The 19059-nt window shown below is 35.5% G+C and overlaps 1 protein-coding gene across 2 annotated transcripts in view; it reads right to left on the minus strand.

The window, feature by feature from the left end:
* The window catches only part of NUBPL (NUBP iron-sulfur cluster assembly factor, mitochondrial), a 253234-nt gene that overhangs the window by 155846 nt on the left and 78329 nt on the right, over nucleotides 1-19059 (minus strand). The window contains exons 5-6 of one of the 2 annotated variants that reach the window (XM_037050263.1): nucleotides 9932-9971; nucleotides 9751-9841 (exon numbers count right to left, since the gene is read on the minus strand). The exons of the other annotated variant lie outside the window; for it this stretch is intronic. Coding sequence (XP_036906158.1) covers nucleotides 9751-9841; nucleotides 9932-9971 — 131 coding nt within the window. The remainder of the gene's footprint in view (nucleotides 1-9750; nucleotides 9842-9931; nucleotides 9972-19059) is intronic. 2 annotated transcript variants of the gene reach the window in all.

Consider the following 19059-nt stretch of genomic DNA (forward strand, 5'->3'; position numbering starts at 1 on the left):
AGAGCAGCAACAGATGCATATCCATAGATGCAGAAAATATATTTGATAAAATCCAGCGCCCATTATGATAAGAATCTCAGCAAAGTGGGAATAGAGGAAACATGCCTTATCATAATAAAGGCCATATATGACAAACCCACTGCCAACATCATACTCAATGGAGAAAAACAAACTGTTTCCCTTAACATCAGGAACAGGCCTGGCTGGTGTGGCTCAGTGGATTGAGCACCAGCCTGCGAACCAAAGGCTCACCTGTTCAGTTCCCAGTCAGAACACATGCCTGGGTCTCGGGCCGGGTCCCCAGTAGTGGGCATGTGAGAGGCAACCATACATTGATGTTTCTCTCCCTCTTTCTCCTTCCCTTCCCCTCTCTCTAAAAATAAGTAAATAAAATTTAAAGGCAGGGGTGTCCACTTTCACCCCTCTTAGTACTAGAAGGCCTAGCCACAGCAATTGGAGAGAAGAAGAAAGAAAAGGCATCCAAGGAAGGAAGAAGTAAAACTGTCATTATTTGCAGATGACATGCTACTATATAGAGAACCCTAAAGATTCCACCAAAAAAAAAAAACTACTAGAACTGATAAATGAATTCAGTAAAGTAGATGAATACAAAATAAATATCCAGAAATCAGTCACATTTTTATATACCAATAATGAACTATTATAAAGAAAAGCTAAGAAAATCCCATTTACAATTATATGAAAAAAAATAAAATATCTAGGAATAAGTTTAACCAAGGATGTATATGACCTATACTCAAAAAGTTATAAAACACTGAAGAAAGAAACTGAAGGAGAGACATATAAGTGGAAGCATACACCATGTTCATGGATCGGAAGAATTAACATCATTAAAGTGTCCGTACTACCCAAAGCAATCTATAGATTCAACACAATTCCTATCAATATACCAATACCATATTACTGATAGCATATTTCACATGACTAGAACAAATATTCCAAAAATTTATATGGAACCACAAAAGACCCTGAATAGTCACAGCAATCTTGGAAAAAGAAGAACAGAGTTGGAGGAATCATGCTACCTGATATCAAACTATACTACAAGGCCACAGTAATCCAAAAAGCATGATAGTATCATAAAAACAGACAAATAATCAATGGAACAGAACAGAGAGACCTGATATAGATCCACACATTTATGGTCAATTAACATTCAACAAAGGAGTCAAGAACACACAATAGGGTAAAAATAGTCTATTCAATAAGTGGTTTGGGAGAAATTGGACAAATACATGCAAAAAAAATGAAACCAGACCACCTTCTTACATCATACACAAGAATAAACTCAAAATGCATTAAAGACTTAAATGTAAGATTCAAAACAATAAAATCCTAGAAGACAACACAGGCAGTAAAATCTTGCACATTTCTCACAGCAATAATTTTTCTGATATGTCTCCTTGAGAAAGGGAAACAAAAGAAAATAAAACCAAATGGGACTACATAAAACTAAAAAATTTTTGCATAGCAAAGGAAACCATCAACAAAATGAAAGACAACCAACCTACCAGAAAATATATTCACCAATGATACAACTGATAAGGAGTCAATACCCAAAAGTTATAAAGCACTTAGAAAAATAAACAATCCAATAAAAAAATGGGCAAAGGACCTGAATATACACTTTTCCAATGAGGACATATGTGATTTAACATCACTAATCATCAGAGAAATTCATATTAAAACCACAGTGAGATATCACCTCACACCTGTGAGAATGGCTATCATCAATAAACAAACAACAAGTATTGATGAGGATGTGGAGAAAAGGGAAGCCTCATGTACTGCTGGTGGGAATGTGGACTATAGAGCACAACTGTAGAAAACAGTATGGAGTTTCCTCAAAAATTAAAAATGAAACTGCCTTATAATCCAGCAATTCCATTTATGGGAATTTATCCAAAGAAATCAAACACTAATTCAAAAGAATACACGCACCCCTACGTCACTGCAGCACTGTGGCTGTGTTGTGGCCATTCTTACAATGGCTAAGACCAGGAAGCAGCCCAAGTGCCCATCAGGTGATGAGTGGGATAAAAAAGCTGTGGTACATTTACATAACAGAATACTACTCAGCCATAAAAAAGAAGGAAATCTTACCTTTGGTGACAGCATGGATCTACCTGGAGACTACCATGCTAAGTGAAATAAGCCGGTCAAAGAAAGACAACTACTATATGATTTCATTCACATGTGCAATCTAATGAACAAAATGAACTAACAAACAAAATAGATACAGACTCATAGAGAACAGACTGACAGCTGTCAGAGGGGAGAGGGGTTGTGGGGCTGGATGAACAAGATGAAAAGACTAAGCAAAGAAAGGAGGAGGAGAAGGAAAAGCAGAACTCAGACACCGACAACAGTATGGTGATTACTAGAGGGAAAGGGGAGGGGGGCGTAGAAGAGGGTAAAGTGGCAATAAATGATGACAGAAGGGGACTTGACTTTGGGTAGAACACAAAATACAATACACAGACGATGTGTTATGGAATTGCACACCTGAAACCTATATAACTTTGTTAACCAAGGTCACTAATAAATTCACTAAAAAGTTTGAAATGAATAAAAGAGATAAACATTGAATTTTTCAACAATTTACTTTAAAGTGACCCATAATGATAATGGCATAACAATGGTTTTTGTATAGAATACTGTCTGAAATCAAGTGAGTTATGAATTAGAAAAATATGTTTTTATGTTGATCTTATATTGAAATAGTACTGGTAACAAAATTGTGTGTGTGTGTGTGTGTGTGTGTATATATATATATTTTTTTTTGACTACAACACATTAGCTAGTACTTAATAAACCTCTGTTACTTCAAACAATAAATACAGAAAAGAATTTGATTGTTAATCATCCTGTTAAACTATGAGAAAAACACACCTATCACAATTTCTGGTATAATCACTTGCCATATGAGAAATGATGTATCCAACTACTTCAGCTCTTCCCATGGGGTACTTAGGGGCGGGGTCAAAATTTTTTCCATTTTATACACGATTAAGTAGAGCTTAGCCCACACTCAAAAGCAAAATTCTTTAGGAAACCAAAGGCTGAGAACATTCCTTATTCAGAAGTGAAATTCCATTGTCAGGGAAATCTCTAGTACAAACTACCAAGGGAAAATGTCTCATTCCTCCTGCAGGATCAGCTACAGTGAAACTGCTTCTTTAGTTGCTAGGAAACAGCCAACTCATTACATGCCATTATCAGAACCCTGGAGAAGAAAACTGGCATCTGCTTCACATTTGGGGAACTGGAGATGGAAGTGAAAGCCCTGCAAGCGCTGCCAAAATCCCTGGTTTCCAGGGCTTGCGTTGCGACCACAGCAGGTGCTGACACCAGACCAGCCTTTGAAGTCTTCCTTTCTGTAGCTCTTTTTCTAATAACTGAAATGATTTTCTCCTAGTATCTCATATTTTCAAACTTGAAGATTCTACAACAAGACTTCCTCATTTGAGTTAAATTAATTATACCTATGTTGAACACAATTTAGAAAAAATAAATATCACTCAGGAATCTTAACAAATAACAAAAATTGTAAACTATTACTTACTGAAAAATGTACCAGGTGTTTATGTATTTTTATTAAAGTCAAAATAAAAAATTTTTTTAAACTCTTTCAAAATCAGGAGAGTAAAAAGGAAGATATACCGATAAATCCAGTATCCAAAATAACATTCTAGCATTTATCTGTCTAGTTTTCCTAATTGATCGTAAAGTTTTTCTCCTCTTTTTATGGACTTGCTTGCTTTCTCGTAATGCATCACAAAATGCATTCATGCTTTTTTCATTAATGCCTTCCCTTCCTTTTAGCAAATAAAGTTGGAAGCAGATGGGGTGAAATTATGAGATAAATTACCAGATTTTGGTAAGTCTGAAACTATGAGATTCCTGATACTACGGCTTAAGGAAAATAAGTTACCCTTCAGAAGAAACTGAGTATGTAATTGGTAAAAAGAAGCTGACAAACCACTGCCCTTCGCTAAATTACAAAAATGACTCTGGTAGGGCTCCCCCACCTCAATATAATTCTTTGCCCCAACTCCCAATCAAATGCTCACCTCATTTCAATACTCATACCTGCCACTCTTGGTTAAATGATGTTCCCTTGATATTACTTCATATTATTATTCTCAGAGAACTCAGGTCCACTCCACCACCACACTTACTTTCTCCCAATCTGACTCTTACCCACCTTCCCCTGCCTTCTAGGGTTGCCAGATTTAGCAAATAAAAGTAGAGGATGCTTACTAAGCTAATTTTGGTGATCATATACACAACAAATAATTTTTAGTGTGAATGATATTTGGAGCATACCCCTACTACAAAAAATTATTCACTGTGTATCTGACACTTAAACTAGGTATATCCTGGTAACATTATTACCATCCTACAGTGAGATGCCTTGATCCTTGACATTTTTCTCACTTTAATAAAATTGTCTTTCCTTGGTAATACTTCTTTCCAAATTTCATCTACTAAAAAGTAAAAAGCCAAACTTTTCTAATGTCCCTCCCTCTCCTAACAAACCCAATTTATCTGTAACTTCATTACCTATTCCCCTCCCAACTACTCGCCTCTGCCTCATCACAGGTGATTTTCAAGCATTGGATTCCTCCAGTTTTACCCAGTCTCCTGATCCCTTCTCCTGACTACAAGTCTTTCTGGAAATCAGGCCTTGACTTCAGTGTTTCCACATTAATGTCCTAGATATTTTTCCCCTTTGGACTTTCTGTCAGGCCAATCTTGGATCCAATATCAGGTTTGCACACATTGACTCTAATGTCAGAGAGTTGCTTAAGAGTTGCCAAAACTAAAACTTCATGATACTTAGCATCCATTAGGCCCTTACTGCCACACAGGGAACCTACCATCATCTCTCCATCTCCTTTTTACTATTATTATTCCTCTGAAAGCAGTTTAAAAGCACTGCCTCTGGACCATCATATGCCTAAACCTGATTTCCAAACATGCAGCATTAGTAGTGTCTTAGGATAACCTATGAAACGTGTCAACTCTGGCTTTTGCTGGGACCCACTGAAGGAAAAGCCAAGTGAGGGAGTGGAATGGGGAGGCTATAAATCTCAGTTTTCAACGAGCTCCCCAGATAATTTTTAGGACTACAGAAATTATGAACCAAATTTTCTCTATTGAGTAAACTCACTATCTTTTTCCACTGTGAAAAGTCAAGGAACTAATAACTTTTGTTAACCTCTTTTTAGTGCTAGGTTGATGAAGTTCCCTAACCTGCTCTTCTTTCCATTCTACCTGGAACTACATACTTACTTTCCAAAAATAGCTCATCTACTAACACATTCCCTTTGACTCTTTCCTAAGATTCCTCTGTCAATAATCCTCTCATTTTCCAGAATCTTCAGTCCCTCTTTACTGCATCCTATACCTTGGAAAAAGTATGACCATCCCTTCTGAAAAATAAATGAAAAGGGATTTTATTTGCTACCATGTTTTCTTAAGCTTCCATCCTATTTTCTTTTATTTTTCCCCAGCCTTACACTCCACCACATGGCCTATTTTATCTAATCAACAGAATCTCTAGGGTACCTCTACCTCCATGGTCTTCCTATAAATCCATTCTTAAACCCCCGTAATCTGACTTTTTTCACTCACTGCCACTAAAGGATCACAAATGGCCACCTAATGTCTGTTATCTCCTTGTCCTTTTTCAATCCCCATTCTCACTAACCTATCATTGTTAAACTGCAAACCAGTGGTTCCCAATCTCATTAACACACTGAAATCAGTTGAAGAGCTCCAAAAATGCAACCCAGTAGCTCAATGAATTTTGTTGTTCAAGAGTTTTACAGAGCTTAACCTGCAGCCTACTCCACCACCCCCTTTCCGGAGATCGGTGGGTGGGACCAGACATCCCAACCCTCTAAACACTTGATCATTCTGGCAACCAGTCCCATCCTGAGGCTGCCTAGGGGCCCCACCCTAAGTCCCCTCACTAGCATGAACTCAGTCATGTTCAAAGGGGGCTCCTTATGCCTGACAAAAGGCACTCCTATCATTACCCAGGAAATTGAAAAGATTTTAGGAGTTTTGTACCATGACCCCAAAACAGAGAGTAAATATATTTCCTATTATACCACAAATTAAAAAAACATAAACCATGACCCTTATCTTACTTCACATACAAAAATTAATTCAAGATATACAAGCTAGAACTATAAAGTTCTGAGAGAAAAGAACACAAGAATATCTTTATACCCTTACAATAGACTAAGAATGTTTAGAGAAAATACAAAAATCAATAAGAAGTAAAAAAAATTTTTTTGAAAAAGTGGATTTCATTAAAACTTCAGCTCATCAAAAGGCAAGCCACAGACTGAGAGAAGATGTCCTGATACATATATCTGACAGTGAACTCTTAGGTAAAATGTATTAAAACATTTGCAATTTGATTACAAGAAGAAAAATGAGCCAATAAAAAAAGGAGTAAGAGACTTGAATGCACACTCCACAAAAAAAGATAAAACAACATCTAATACGCACACAAAAGGGGGCTCAATATCATGATAATAAGGGAAGCACAAATTAAAACCATGAGATAACTATTTTACACCACTATGTTGACAAAGATGTGAAGCAACTGGAACTCTTATGAACACGTGTACAGGTATTTAAGGCAGCATTATTCATAACAGCCCCAAACTGAAGACTACCCAAATGTCCATCAACAAAAGATATGTGGTTATATTCATTGCATGAATACAAACAATATGTGGTTATATTCATGCAATGGAATAGTATTTGGCAATAAAATGACTCAACTACTGATATAAGCAACAATAAGGATGAATTTCAAAAGCATTAGGTTAAGAAAAAACACATTACAAAAGGTTACATCCTGTAGGATTCCATTTATATAAAGTGTGAGAACATGGAAAACTCATTCATGGTGATAACAATCACAACAGGATGGCCTAGAGGTGAGGGGTTGAATAGCAGGGTGCCCATGGAAACTTTCTAGGGAAGCAGAAATGTTCTCTGTCTTGATGGGGGGTGCGATTACATAAAATATATGTACCTCTCAAAAATCATTGAACTATACATCTAAGATCTGTGCATGCCCTATACTTACAGGCTCAATAAATTATTGTAAGGAGGAGGGAAAAAAAACTTTAAGCCAACCGTCCAGTTCAAGATGGTAGGCTGACCACAAGTATTTTTCTTTCCCTCCCAAAATAGTAACTGGTAAAGTACATGAGAGAAACTACTAGAACATTGTCCCCTCTACAATACACTGCTGTACAGAGCACCTATAAAGCTATATACTGAGTTTTCACAAAGGATGTTAAACTTACCAAATGTTCACCTGCTCCCTAACAAAAATGAAACACTCCACAATTAGCAGCTCAAATGACCAGCATAGCACAGCCTGAAAATATCAATTTTGCAGCTCACGTTAAAATGTACAGATAATAAAAGTAACCTTACAAAAGGGTGCGAGGTAAATCTGCAGTCTAATACCCTAATATCCTAGAGGATACTTTAGGTACCCTCTAAGTAACCCAACAAAATAAGTTACGGATCCCTTTTCTCATCCTATCTTTCATCCTGATATTTGGTAGTATGTTTGCTAAATATGTATCTTCAGTACTCATCAGAGTAATCTGTAACTCTGATACAATTTAGGTTCAGACAGACAAACTGTTAAATCTCTAGTAGGTCCTCTACTAGACTATCAAATCCTCTAAATATTTTAAGCTGAGACTGATAAATATTGAGAAAAATAATGAATGAAATAAGATGACTTAAGTGTCGAGACTGTCACTGAACTGGGAAATCAAAAATTCTGTAATGTTAGTAATTAACACAATTATTCTATATTTTTCTGACAGTTTTGAACAGTAGGTAAAAGAGGCTGGGTAATGGCAGGGCATTGGCTGAGAATGTGGAATTGGGATCCTGTCTGTCCTCTCTTTACTGACATTTAATAACAACAACAACAACAACAACAACAACATGCTCTGGTTCCTTTAGACTTTCGATCCTTACACCTCTAGACTCAAGGCATTTTGTTCATTTATAAAAGCAGGTGTTAATATAAGTTTGAACTTCAGACACAACCTTTTTGCAGCCTAACTATTTGGTACTGTCAAGTATAATCTCAGGCTGTGGGAAACTCCCTTTGGCCCTCTCCTGAGGGCACACACACACATGCTCTCTCTCCCCCATCTCAAGGGCTCATTGAAAAGGATGCTTCTGTCACCTGTTGGAAACTGAGCTTTAAACAGTCCCTGAGATTTTAAAAAGGACCCTAGAGGTAGAAAAAAGAGAACTTGTACACATCTTTCTGGGGACAGGCTGTGAGTACATGGGAACCCTGCAACCTTGAGCTCGAAGATTGGCCTGGGTCTCTGTGTCCCTTAGCAGTGACTTGACTCTCTAAGTTTCTGATCACCGTGGAAAGCTGAACTGTTTCTGCCTTCTGCCGCCATCCATAAAGGCCTGGGAGGAGTTCTGAATCACTTCCTTGGGAGAATTATAACACTATGATAGGAGGGGGGAAATTCCTGTTTAGAATATTCTCAACAAAATCAGAATTTTCCTTTTCGTGTTTTCAAATATCCCTTGACTCTAACTATAAATTGAATACAGATTGGCTTAGAATTTCCAGGGAAAAAAAGAAAAGAAAAAAGAGGCTGAGTTAACCTACACAAATCAAGGTTAAGGTCAACAAGGAATTGAGAAAGAAAAGGTGTTGTTGAGAGTAAAACTGAAATAACCTACTCAGGGAACTGAGTATAGAAGAAGAGGAGATGCAGCCAAGACACTTAAATAAATGCACTAGGGAAACTGTATGATTCTGAGACCAGAGAGAGAAGAGCACATTTATTAGAACTTAAACAGAAGAAAGACAAAATGTTACAATGAAAAACAAAAAGTTTCAGAGTTCAAACTTATACATGTCAGAGTTCAAGACATATTTCATCTGACCTACATTCACAACTAGAAGTAATTATATATGTATGAATACATATATAAAAATATCTATGATTAGATTATGTCAGCCTACAGCACAGTAGCTGACCCAAAGTAAAATCTGAATGAACAGGAGGTAATTGTTATAAATCAGTGGAGAAAATTCAAATTATTTATTGTATTTTCCTAGAATATAGTTAACTATAAACTTACAGCTACTAAGAAAGAAAATAAAATTTATTCCTATAAATAACATATAGCCCATCTGATTTTTAGATTATCCAATCAACTGTTCTCTTCCTTAAGGATAAATTAGATTGGACAGATACTATACACACAAATATACAGCCATCTATACTCAAGAGTAAAACAAAATTTTATTTTGTTTTGAAGGAATACAGGTTCTATAATCTTTTTCTACATCTGAATAATTTCTACATTGCCCTTAAAGCTCATATTGGCCACAATGAAATTAACCATAAATCTAAAGAAAGATTACTTATAAAATAGATTTCCCCATCCGACTGCAGACTCAACAGAACAATATAAAATAAGGCACTGGATTTTTAATACTCATAAGTAATGAGAGATGAAATCATGTAACAGTCAAATTTGGCGCCACATAATTTGTTATCCATTCAGTTTATCAACTGGATTGTTTTGCAAAACATCTGAAACCTAAATGCAAATTTTAGTAGCTCTTCAATCAGCAACTGCATTAACCACAGTGTGCCAATAATAAAATGATACTTCATGCAATTTTCTTACCTGCCTCAACAGTTTCTCAATGGCTGACATTACCATGAGGCCTCTCCAAACAACTGGTGCAGTCTCTTCAACCAGGAAGCCCATAGACATACTACAACAGTAAACCAAAAATATAACTAATTTACATAAATTAATCAGCAGTGTTCTGAAAAGCAATATAAAGTAAAAAAGATGTGCTCACCAAGCAATACCATAATTCAAAAGAGGCCTCATTAGGTTGCCTAAAATAAAAAAAAAAGAAAAATAAATATCTTTTTTAGATGAGTCATTATATATAAATATACTGACTTGTTTTCTCATCAAAGAGTGTCAAATTAAAAATACAGACTACTCATACTGCTGTTCTTTTAACCTCCAACTAATTCACCTCAATATGCAACAATTTAAACATTTACCAAGCAGAAAACTAATACTACCAATGGAAGGAACATTTACAAATATTTGGGATATTGTTTTATTAGGAGCAATTCATCTACCACTTTCAAGTATGTTTTTAAAAAATAGCCTCAATAAATAATGTTCTCCACCAATTTTTCATATATACAGATATATAGACTATATATATATACTTATGTAGGATCTATATACATGAATATTTGCACATAGATGTGCACATACAAACACATCTAATCTGTTCTCTGTATTTCTTTTTATTTTTTCTTTACTTGAAGAATTCGAAAAGTATACAAATCCAAAAAAAGTAGAAAAACTCTATTTTGTACATCAACACAATAAAAGCCATATATATATATATATATATATATATATATACAAAACCCACAGCAAGCAGCACACTCAATGGTAAAAGACAAAGTTTTTCCCCTAAGATCAGAAAAAAGACAAGGATGCCCTCTTTTGCCACTTCTATTCAACATAATATTGAAAGTTATAGCCAAAAGGATCAAGCAAGAAAAATAAATAAATGGCATCCAAACTGGAAAGGAAGTATTCTCTGTTTACAGATGACATAATCTTATAAATAGAAAACCCTGACTATTCTACACCAAAAAAAAAACCTGCTAAAACTCATAAATGAATTCAGCAAAGTAGCAGGATACAAAGTCAACACACAAAAAGTCAGATGCACTTCTATATACTAATAATGAACAATCTGAAATTGAAATTATGAAAACAATTCTACTTATATCAGTCTCAAAACAATAAAAAAACTTAAGATTTAACATTACTAAAGAAGTAAAAAACTTGTACAATGAAAACTATAAAACATTGTTGGAAGAAATTCTAGATGAAAACTAAAGGAAACACACATCAAGGTCACTGACTAGAATACTTAATATTGTTAAGATGTCAATACTATCCAAAGCAATCTACATAATCAATACAATCTCTATCAAAATCGCCATAACATTTTTTACAGAAATAGAAAAATCCACTCTGAATTTTATATGCAAAAATCAAGAAATCCCAAACAGGGAAATCAATTTTGGAAAAACAACAAAGCCGGAGGACTTTTTGAGTTTAAAACTTACTACGAAGCTACAGTAATCAAAATAGTATATTACTGGCATAAAGGCAGGCATAGAGACCAATGAAATAGAATAGAGATCTCGGATATAAACCCTACATACAGGGCGGGGCAAAAGTAGTTGTGAGTACACAAAATGCAGAGGTTATTCTTGTAGTATTATCCATTAATTATTGTACTACTTGACATACAAACAACTGTAAACCTACTTTTGCCTGACCCTGTATATAGTCAAAGGTTTTCTGACTTGGGGAAGAGGGGCGAGGACAAGATCACTCAATGTGGAAAGGAGGATCTTTTCAAATGGTTTTGAAAAAATTTGATCCACATGCAAAAGAATAAAATTGGACCTTTAATTAGCACCGCAAAAAAATAAAATGAATTAAAGACATAAGTATAAGAGCTAATTATATAATTCTTAGAAGAAAACACAGGGCAAATGTTCACGTTATTGGGTTTGTCAATGATTTCTTGGCTATGACACCAAAAGCACAGGCAACAAAAGAAATGATAGACAAATTGGAATTCATGGAGATTTTTTAGTCTGCAATGAAAGACCATATCAAGAGTGAAAAGGCAAGCCACAGAATGGGAGAAAGTATTTGCTAATCATATATCTTGTAAGAATAAATAGAAAACTCATAAAAGTCAACAAACACAAACACCCAATTCAAAAATGGGCAAAAGAAGTAAACAGAAACTTCTCCAAGGAAGATATACAAATAACCAATAAACACATGAAAGACAAATGTACAACATCACTGATCATGAGTAAAAATACAAATCAAAATTACAAGATACTACCTCACACGTATTAGGATGGCTACCATAAAAAACAAAGAAAAAAAAATGGCCTTGCCCAGTGTGGCTCGTTTGGTTGGGTGTCATCCCACAAGCAAGAGAGCTCACCTGTTGATTCTTGGTCAGGGCACATAACTGGATTGTTGGTTTGGTTCCAGTCAGGGCACGTGCAAGAGGCAATTGATCAACGTTTCTCCCTCACACTGATGTCTCTCTCCCCATCTTTGTCCCTCCCTCTCCCTCAGTCTAAAACTAAATAAATTAAATTGAAAAAAAAACAGAATATAACAAGTGAGGTGAGAATAAGGAAAAATTAGAACCCTTGTGCACTGTATGGTTTCAGTTATATGAAGTACTTAAGAGTAGTCAAAATTATACAGACAGAAAGTAAAACAGGGTGTTGCCAAGGGCAGGGAGAGGTGGCAATGGGAAGTTATTGTTTAATGGGTATAAAGTTTCAGTTTTACAAGATAAAAAGAACTATGTCAATGAATGGTAGTGATAGTTGTGCAATACTGTGAATGTATTTCACACCACTGGACCATATACTTAAAAAGGTTTAAGATAGTAAATTTCATCAATTTCATCAATTTATTGTGGTAAATTGCTTTTTTACCACAATAAAAAATGTGGAAGAGACAAATATACTGTGGAACAGATCAAGAGCCCAGAAATAAACATAACCATATACAGTCAACTGATATTTGACAAGGAAGCCAAGAGTATTCAATGGAAAAAAGACAGTCTCTTCTGTAAATGGTGCTGGGATAATGGATAGTCACATGTAAAAGAATAAAAATGAGCCCATACCTCACAGCACTCACACAAGTCAACTCAAAATGCGCTAAAGACTTAAATGTAGAATATAAAACCATGAAATGACTAGGAAAAAACAGGCATAAACCTCACTGATGAGGGTCTTGGTAATGATTTTTTGATATAACACTTAAAAAATAAGCAACAAAATAAAAAATAAACAAGTGGGACTACATCAAACTAAAAGGCTCATGCAGAGCAAAAGACACAGACAGCAAAGTAAAAAGAAAATCTATGGAATGGGAAAAAAGTTATAAACCATATATCAGACAAGGGGTTAATATCCAAATTACATAAATAACTCACACCAGTCCACAGCAAAAATTCAATGAAACCAATTTATTTATTTATTTTTATTTAATTCTTGTTCAAGTACAGTTTTCTGTCTTATATTCCCAGCCCTGCCCGCCCCCCGCCCCATGCTCCCCACCTCCCTCCCATTTCCGCCCCCCACCTTAGTTATTGTCCATGTGTCCTTTATAATTGTTCATATGAGTCCATCCCCTTTTCCCCTGTGATTCTCTCCCCTCTCCCCTCTGGTCCCTGTCAGCCTGCTCCGTATCTGAGTGTCATTGGTCATATTTGCTTGCTTGTTTGTTTTGTTTAGATTCCTGTTAATGGTGATATCATATGGTATTTGTCTTTCACCTCCTGGCTTATTTCGCTCAGCATAATGCTTTCCAGTTCCACCCATGATGTTGCAAAGGTAGGAGCTCCTTCTTTCTTTCTGCAGCATAAAATTCCATTGTGTATATGTACCATAGCTTTTTGATCCACTCATTAACTGATGGGCATCTAGGTTGCTTCCAACTCTTGGCTATCGTGAATTGTGCTGCTATGAACATTGGGGTGCATAGGTTCTTTTGGATTGGTGTTTCAGGGTTCTTAGGATATACTCCTAATAGTGGAATTGCTGGGTCAAAAGGTATGCTCATTTTTAGTTTTCTTAGAAAATCCCATACTATTTTCCATAGTGGATGTACCAGTCTGCAATCCCACCAACAGTGAACTAGGGTCCCCTTTTCCCCACAACCTCTCCAACACTTGTTGTTTGTTTCTTTGTTTATGATAGCCATTCTGACTGGTGTTAAGTGGTATCTCATTGTGGTTTTAATTTGCATCTCTCTGATAGTTAATGATATCCAGCATTTTTTCATGTGTCGCTGGATCCTCTGTATGTCCTCCTTGGAGAAATGTCTGTTCAAGTCCTTTGCCCATTTTTTAATTGGGTTGCTCGTCTTCTTTGAAACCAATTTAAAAATAGGCAAAGGACCTGAATACACATTTCTCCAAAGATTACAACAGGCCAACAGGTACATAAAAAGATGCTCGACCTCACTAGTCATTAAGGGAATGAAAATTAAAGCCAGAAAGATATCACCTTACACCTGTATGAATGGTTTTCATCAAAAAGGCAAGAGATAACAAATGCTGGCGTGAATGTAGAGAAAAGGGAATCTTTGTGCACTGTTGGTGAGATCGTACATTGCTACAGCCAATATGGAAAACAGTATGAAGAATCCTCAAAAAATAAAAAATGGAGCTACCATGCAATCCAGCCACTTCACTACTGGAAATCTATCCAAAGAAAACAAAAACACTAACTCAAAAAGATATCTGCACTCCCATGTTCACAGAAGCATTATTATTTATTTTTTTGTCCTCACCTCAGGACATTTTTTCATTGCTCTTAGAGAGCAAGGAAGGAGAGAGAGAGAAGTAGAAACATCAATGTGAGAGAGAAACATCGACTGGTTGCTTCTTGTACGCCCTGACAGGGGACTGAACCCACAACCTATGTATGTGCCCTGACAGGATCGAACCCACAACCTTTCCATTTATGGGGCATTCCAACTAACTGAGCCACACCAGCTAGGGCCAGAGCAGCATTATTTACAATAGTCAGGATGTGGTAACAGCCTAAGTGTCCATCAGTGGATGAATGGATAGGGAGGTTGTGATACATAGCAATATACAGAGTACCATAGAAGGAACACCTGCTTGAGTGTGGTTGGGAGGCAATAATATGAGTGTAATAATTTATAGTTTTAATTTGAACATTTCACCTAAAATGTCATATGGAGTGCCCGAGTGTTATATTATGTTTGTTATGTTTCAAAATTACAATTAAAAAGGGGTGTTATTTGTGCTGGACCCTGTGTACAATGGACTATTATTTAGCCATAAAAAAATGAGGAAATCCTACCACTTGCAACAACATGGATGGACCATGAAGGCATTAGGCTAAGTGAAATAAGTAAGACAAAGGCAAATCTGCATATATCATCTCACATGTATGTGGAATCTTAAAAAAAAAACCTCATAGGAAGAGATCACACTTGTAGTTACCAGGGATAGCGAGTGGGGGAGAGGAAACAAAAGAAGGTGGTCAAAAGGCATAAACTTCCAGCTATAAGATAAATAAGTGCTAGGTATGTAATGCATAGCATGATGACTGTAACACTGCTGTGTAACATATAGGAAAGTAGTTAAGAGAGTATATCCAAAGAGTTCTCAGCACAAGGTAAATTTTTTTTCTTTTTTTCATTTATTCTATATTTTTTTATTGTAGCTATGAGAGAATAAATGTTAGCTGAACCTACTGTGGAAATCAATTCACAGTGCACGCAGCACACCACCATGCTCTATGCCTTAAACTTATACAGTGATGTGTGTCAATTATTTCTCAATAAATATGGGGGAGGTGAAAAATAGAATTTATAATCTGAGATAAGAAATTACATTAATCACAAGAAAAAAACAATCCATTGTTTATACTCAAGTACAAAAAAAGAAAATACACTACATAAACAACAAAAGGTTGTTTATAAAATAGTGTCTTGTATCAACTGACGTGTGCAGCCACATCCCCACTCATTGTGGCTACCATACCCCACTTCATAACAAAGCACAGTAGAAGCCCTCTTATCCTATGCAATCAGAACTTATATTGAGATAAAAAGTTTAGGACAAAATCAAAAAAATCTAGCATGATTATGTATTCCGATTTCATCATATATTCTTCAGTTCTTTCTTTTCTTTAAAGAGACTGAATTGAAAATTGTAGATAAAACATACAGGAATAAATGAGAAATCTATTGCTGAACTCTATTCCCTGGATCCCTACTCAAAGAAAAAGCCATCGTCTTTCATCAAAAGACTTGTTAATAAGCAAACATTTTAATGTTTTAAGTTAAAGTAAATTGTTTAAGAGTGTGTGTGTGTGTGTGTATATATATATATATGTATAGTCTTCTGTGATTACCCTCTTTAATTTCTGACTAAACAAACTCAGTCTCCCCCATACCTAATTTGATAGCAACATTTTTTGCCACATAACTTTATAAATCCTTTCCAAACCATCTAACTTAAATTTTCAGAGTATGGTAATAACTTTTCTTTATTGTGCTCTGCATTTTCTACTTTTTATTTTCTTGAATTACATATGCATACAGATTAAAGAGTCAACTTGTACTATAAAATTATTACTAAAATTCAATAATCTGCCAACTCTCTCCCATTTCTTACTCCTTTGAGCCAGCAATTCTCAACTGATTTTTTTAACAGAGGGTCAAAAACTAGTACAGTGCTCGCATTCCCTTCACCTGGCTTTCCCTAATGTTAACATCTAATATAACCATAGTACAATTATCACAACCAGGAAATGAACATTGATACAATGCAATTAACTAATCCCTAAGCCTTATTCACAGTTTGACGGTTTTTAGTTACTTCATTGACTATGATAGGATTTCGCTCTTTTTCGTAAGCACAGGCACACTCTTCATGCATTTATCCTCTCAGCTGTAATTATAATTTTCATGTGAAAAGCATGTAAATGTTATTAATGGCTGAGTAATACAACATACAATAATTATTTTTCCTCTATCTCCCTGAACTAGTGGTAAGATGATGTTGGACATGAGTGTGTTTCCTTCAGTTTCTATGTACTTACTAGAAATTTGTTCCTAAAATATATTCCAGCTGTGTAAATATCAAATACATTAATCAAATACACTAAGCATTTAAATACATCATCTTTTTAAAAAATTTATTTTTAGAAAGAGGGGGCAGGAAGGAGAAAGAGTGAGAGAGAAACATCAATATATGGTTGCCTCTCATGCGCCCCCCACTGGGGACCTGGCCTGCAACCCAGGCATGTGCCCTGACTGGGAATCAAACCGGCGACTCCCTGCCTCACAGGCCCGCACTCAGTCCACTAAGCTACACCAGTCAGGGCAAAATACATCATCTTGAAACGTCTCTGCTAAACCCTTTAGAGTGTTTTTTGACTAACAGAAGTTCTTATTTCTTATGTAATCAAATTAATCAATTCTTTCCTTTAAGGTTTATTATGTTTGGGTCTTTTCTATGAAAGCCTCCCCTAATATGTTGTCATTGAGATATTCTCATATATTGTCTTCTAAACACTTAATAATTTTGTATTTCACATTTAAGTCCTTAAACCATCTGGAATTAATTTCTGTGTAAGGTGTGTAAGGATCCATTTTCTTTTTTATCTCCATTGTGAATAATTGTCCCACTTTCAATAATCTGCAATACCAGCTCTCTCACAAATCAAGTTTCTATATGTGTGTAATTCTGATTCTGGGCTCTCTATTTAGTTCCACTAGTGTGTTAATCTATCTTTGAGCCAGTACAAAGCAGGGTATATAATACAACAGCTCAAGACCTTCTATGTGGCAGAGCAAGTCTCTCTCTTCAGGAGTATCTTACCTACTCATGGCCCTTTGTTCATCTTTCTTGTGTCCCCTGCTGGGAACTGGCCTGCAACCCAGGCATGTGCCCTGACTGTGAGTCGAACTGCGATCCTCTGGTTCACAGGCCCGTGCTCAATCCACTCAGCTACACCAGCCAAGGTCCTTTGTTCATCTTTATAAATTGTAAATTCAACTTTGTCACTTTGTCAAAATGGGATTTTGACTGAATGTGTACAACTATTAAGAAAACTGACATCTTTATAAAATTCAGTCTTTGCTATGAACATCATTTTTCTCTCCATTTACTGACATCTTTAAATCTTTCAACAAAGCTTTAGAATTTTTTCCACATAAGATCTGTATGTTTTTTCATTTTCTTGTCTGTATTACACTTTTTCCATTACCATTTAATCCCTTTTTACCCCCTACCCCAAGCAATCACCACACTGTTGTCTATATTCATGAGCCCTTTTTTCCTTTTTTGCCCAATCCCTCCACCCCTAACCTCTCCCCACCCCACCTTTTTTAGTTTTGTTCCAAGGTGCTCTGGGATTTTTAAGGAATTTGTATCTTTTTTCAAAATTCTATTTTCTACCCCTTTATTGCTGATATATTGAAATTTAATTTTCTCATATATTAATCTTATATCCAGCCATCTTACTAAATTCCCTGATTCATTTTAATAATTTGTCAAATTGGCTTAAAATTTTCTCTGGTAGTATTTTCTGTAAATAATGACAATTTGCTTCTTTAATTCAACTCTTTTTTATGAGTATTAGTATGTAATTGGATTTATCTTGCAGGCTAAGAGTGCCTGCATGATGTTAAATAAAACTTGTGATACCAGCCTCCTTGCTTTATTCCTAATTTTAAATGCAAGGCTTTTAACAGTTCACCACTGAATATGATTCTTGCTACATATTTTATACAGATATGTTATATTAAGTAGATTACATTAGCTCTGGCTGATGAGGCTCAGTGGATTGAGTGCCAGCCTGCAAACCCAAGGATTGCTGATTTGATTCACAGTCAGGACACATGCCTGGGTTTATAGGCCAGGGCATATTTACTGCTTTTCCAACTTAAGTTAAATTGTTCATTCATTTTCAGCATTTTTCTCTTTAAATATAAATATTTAAGACTATTGTAATAATTCTAAGTATTATTTTAGCTTTATCCAATGTTTTCATTTCCACTGTTATTTTTTCTTTCAACCATGGTTATATAGAAATTGGTTTTAACTTCCAAATGTGTAGATGTTTCTGGTTATCATGTTGTAATAAACTTCTAAATTAACTGTGTGGTAGTTGGTCTGGATAATACCAATCTTTGAAATTCATTGAAACTTGCTTCATTGTCTAGTATATGGTCAGTTTTTACAAATGTTCCACATGTGCTTGAAAAGAATTTCTATACATGGCCACAAGAACAAGTTCCTTTGTAGGTATACTTTTGCTTTAAAGTCTGTTTTGTCTGCTATTAACA

The sequence above is a fragment of the Sturnira hondurensis genome, unplaced genomic scaffold (assembly GCF_014824575.4).
Source record: "Sturnira hondurensis isolate 20B ecotype Veracruz unplaced genomic scaffold, ASM1482457v3 Scaffold0006655, whole genome shotgun sequence".
Classification (NCBI taxonomy): Eukaryota; Metazoa; Chordata; class Mammalia; order Chiroptera; family Phyllostomidae; genus Sturnira; species Sturnira hondurensis.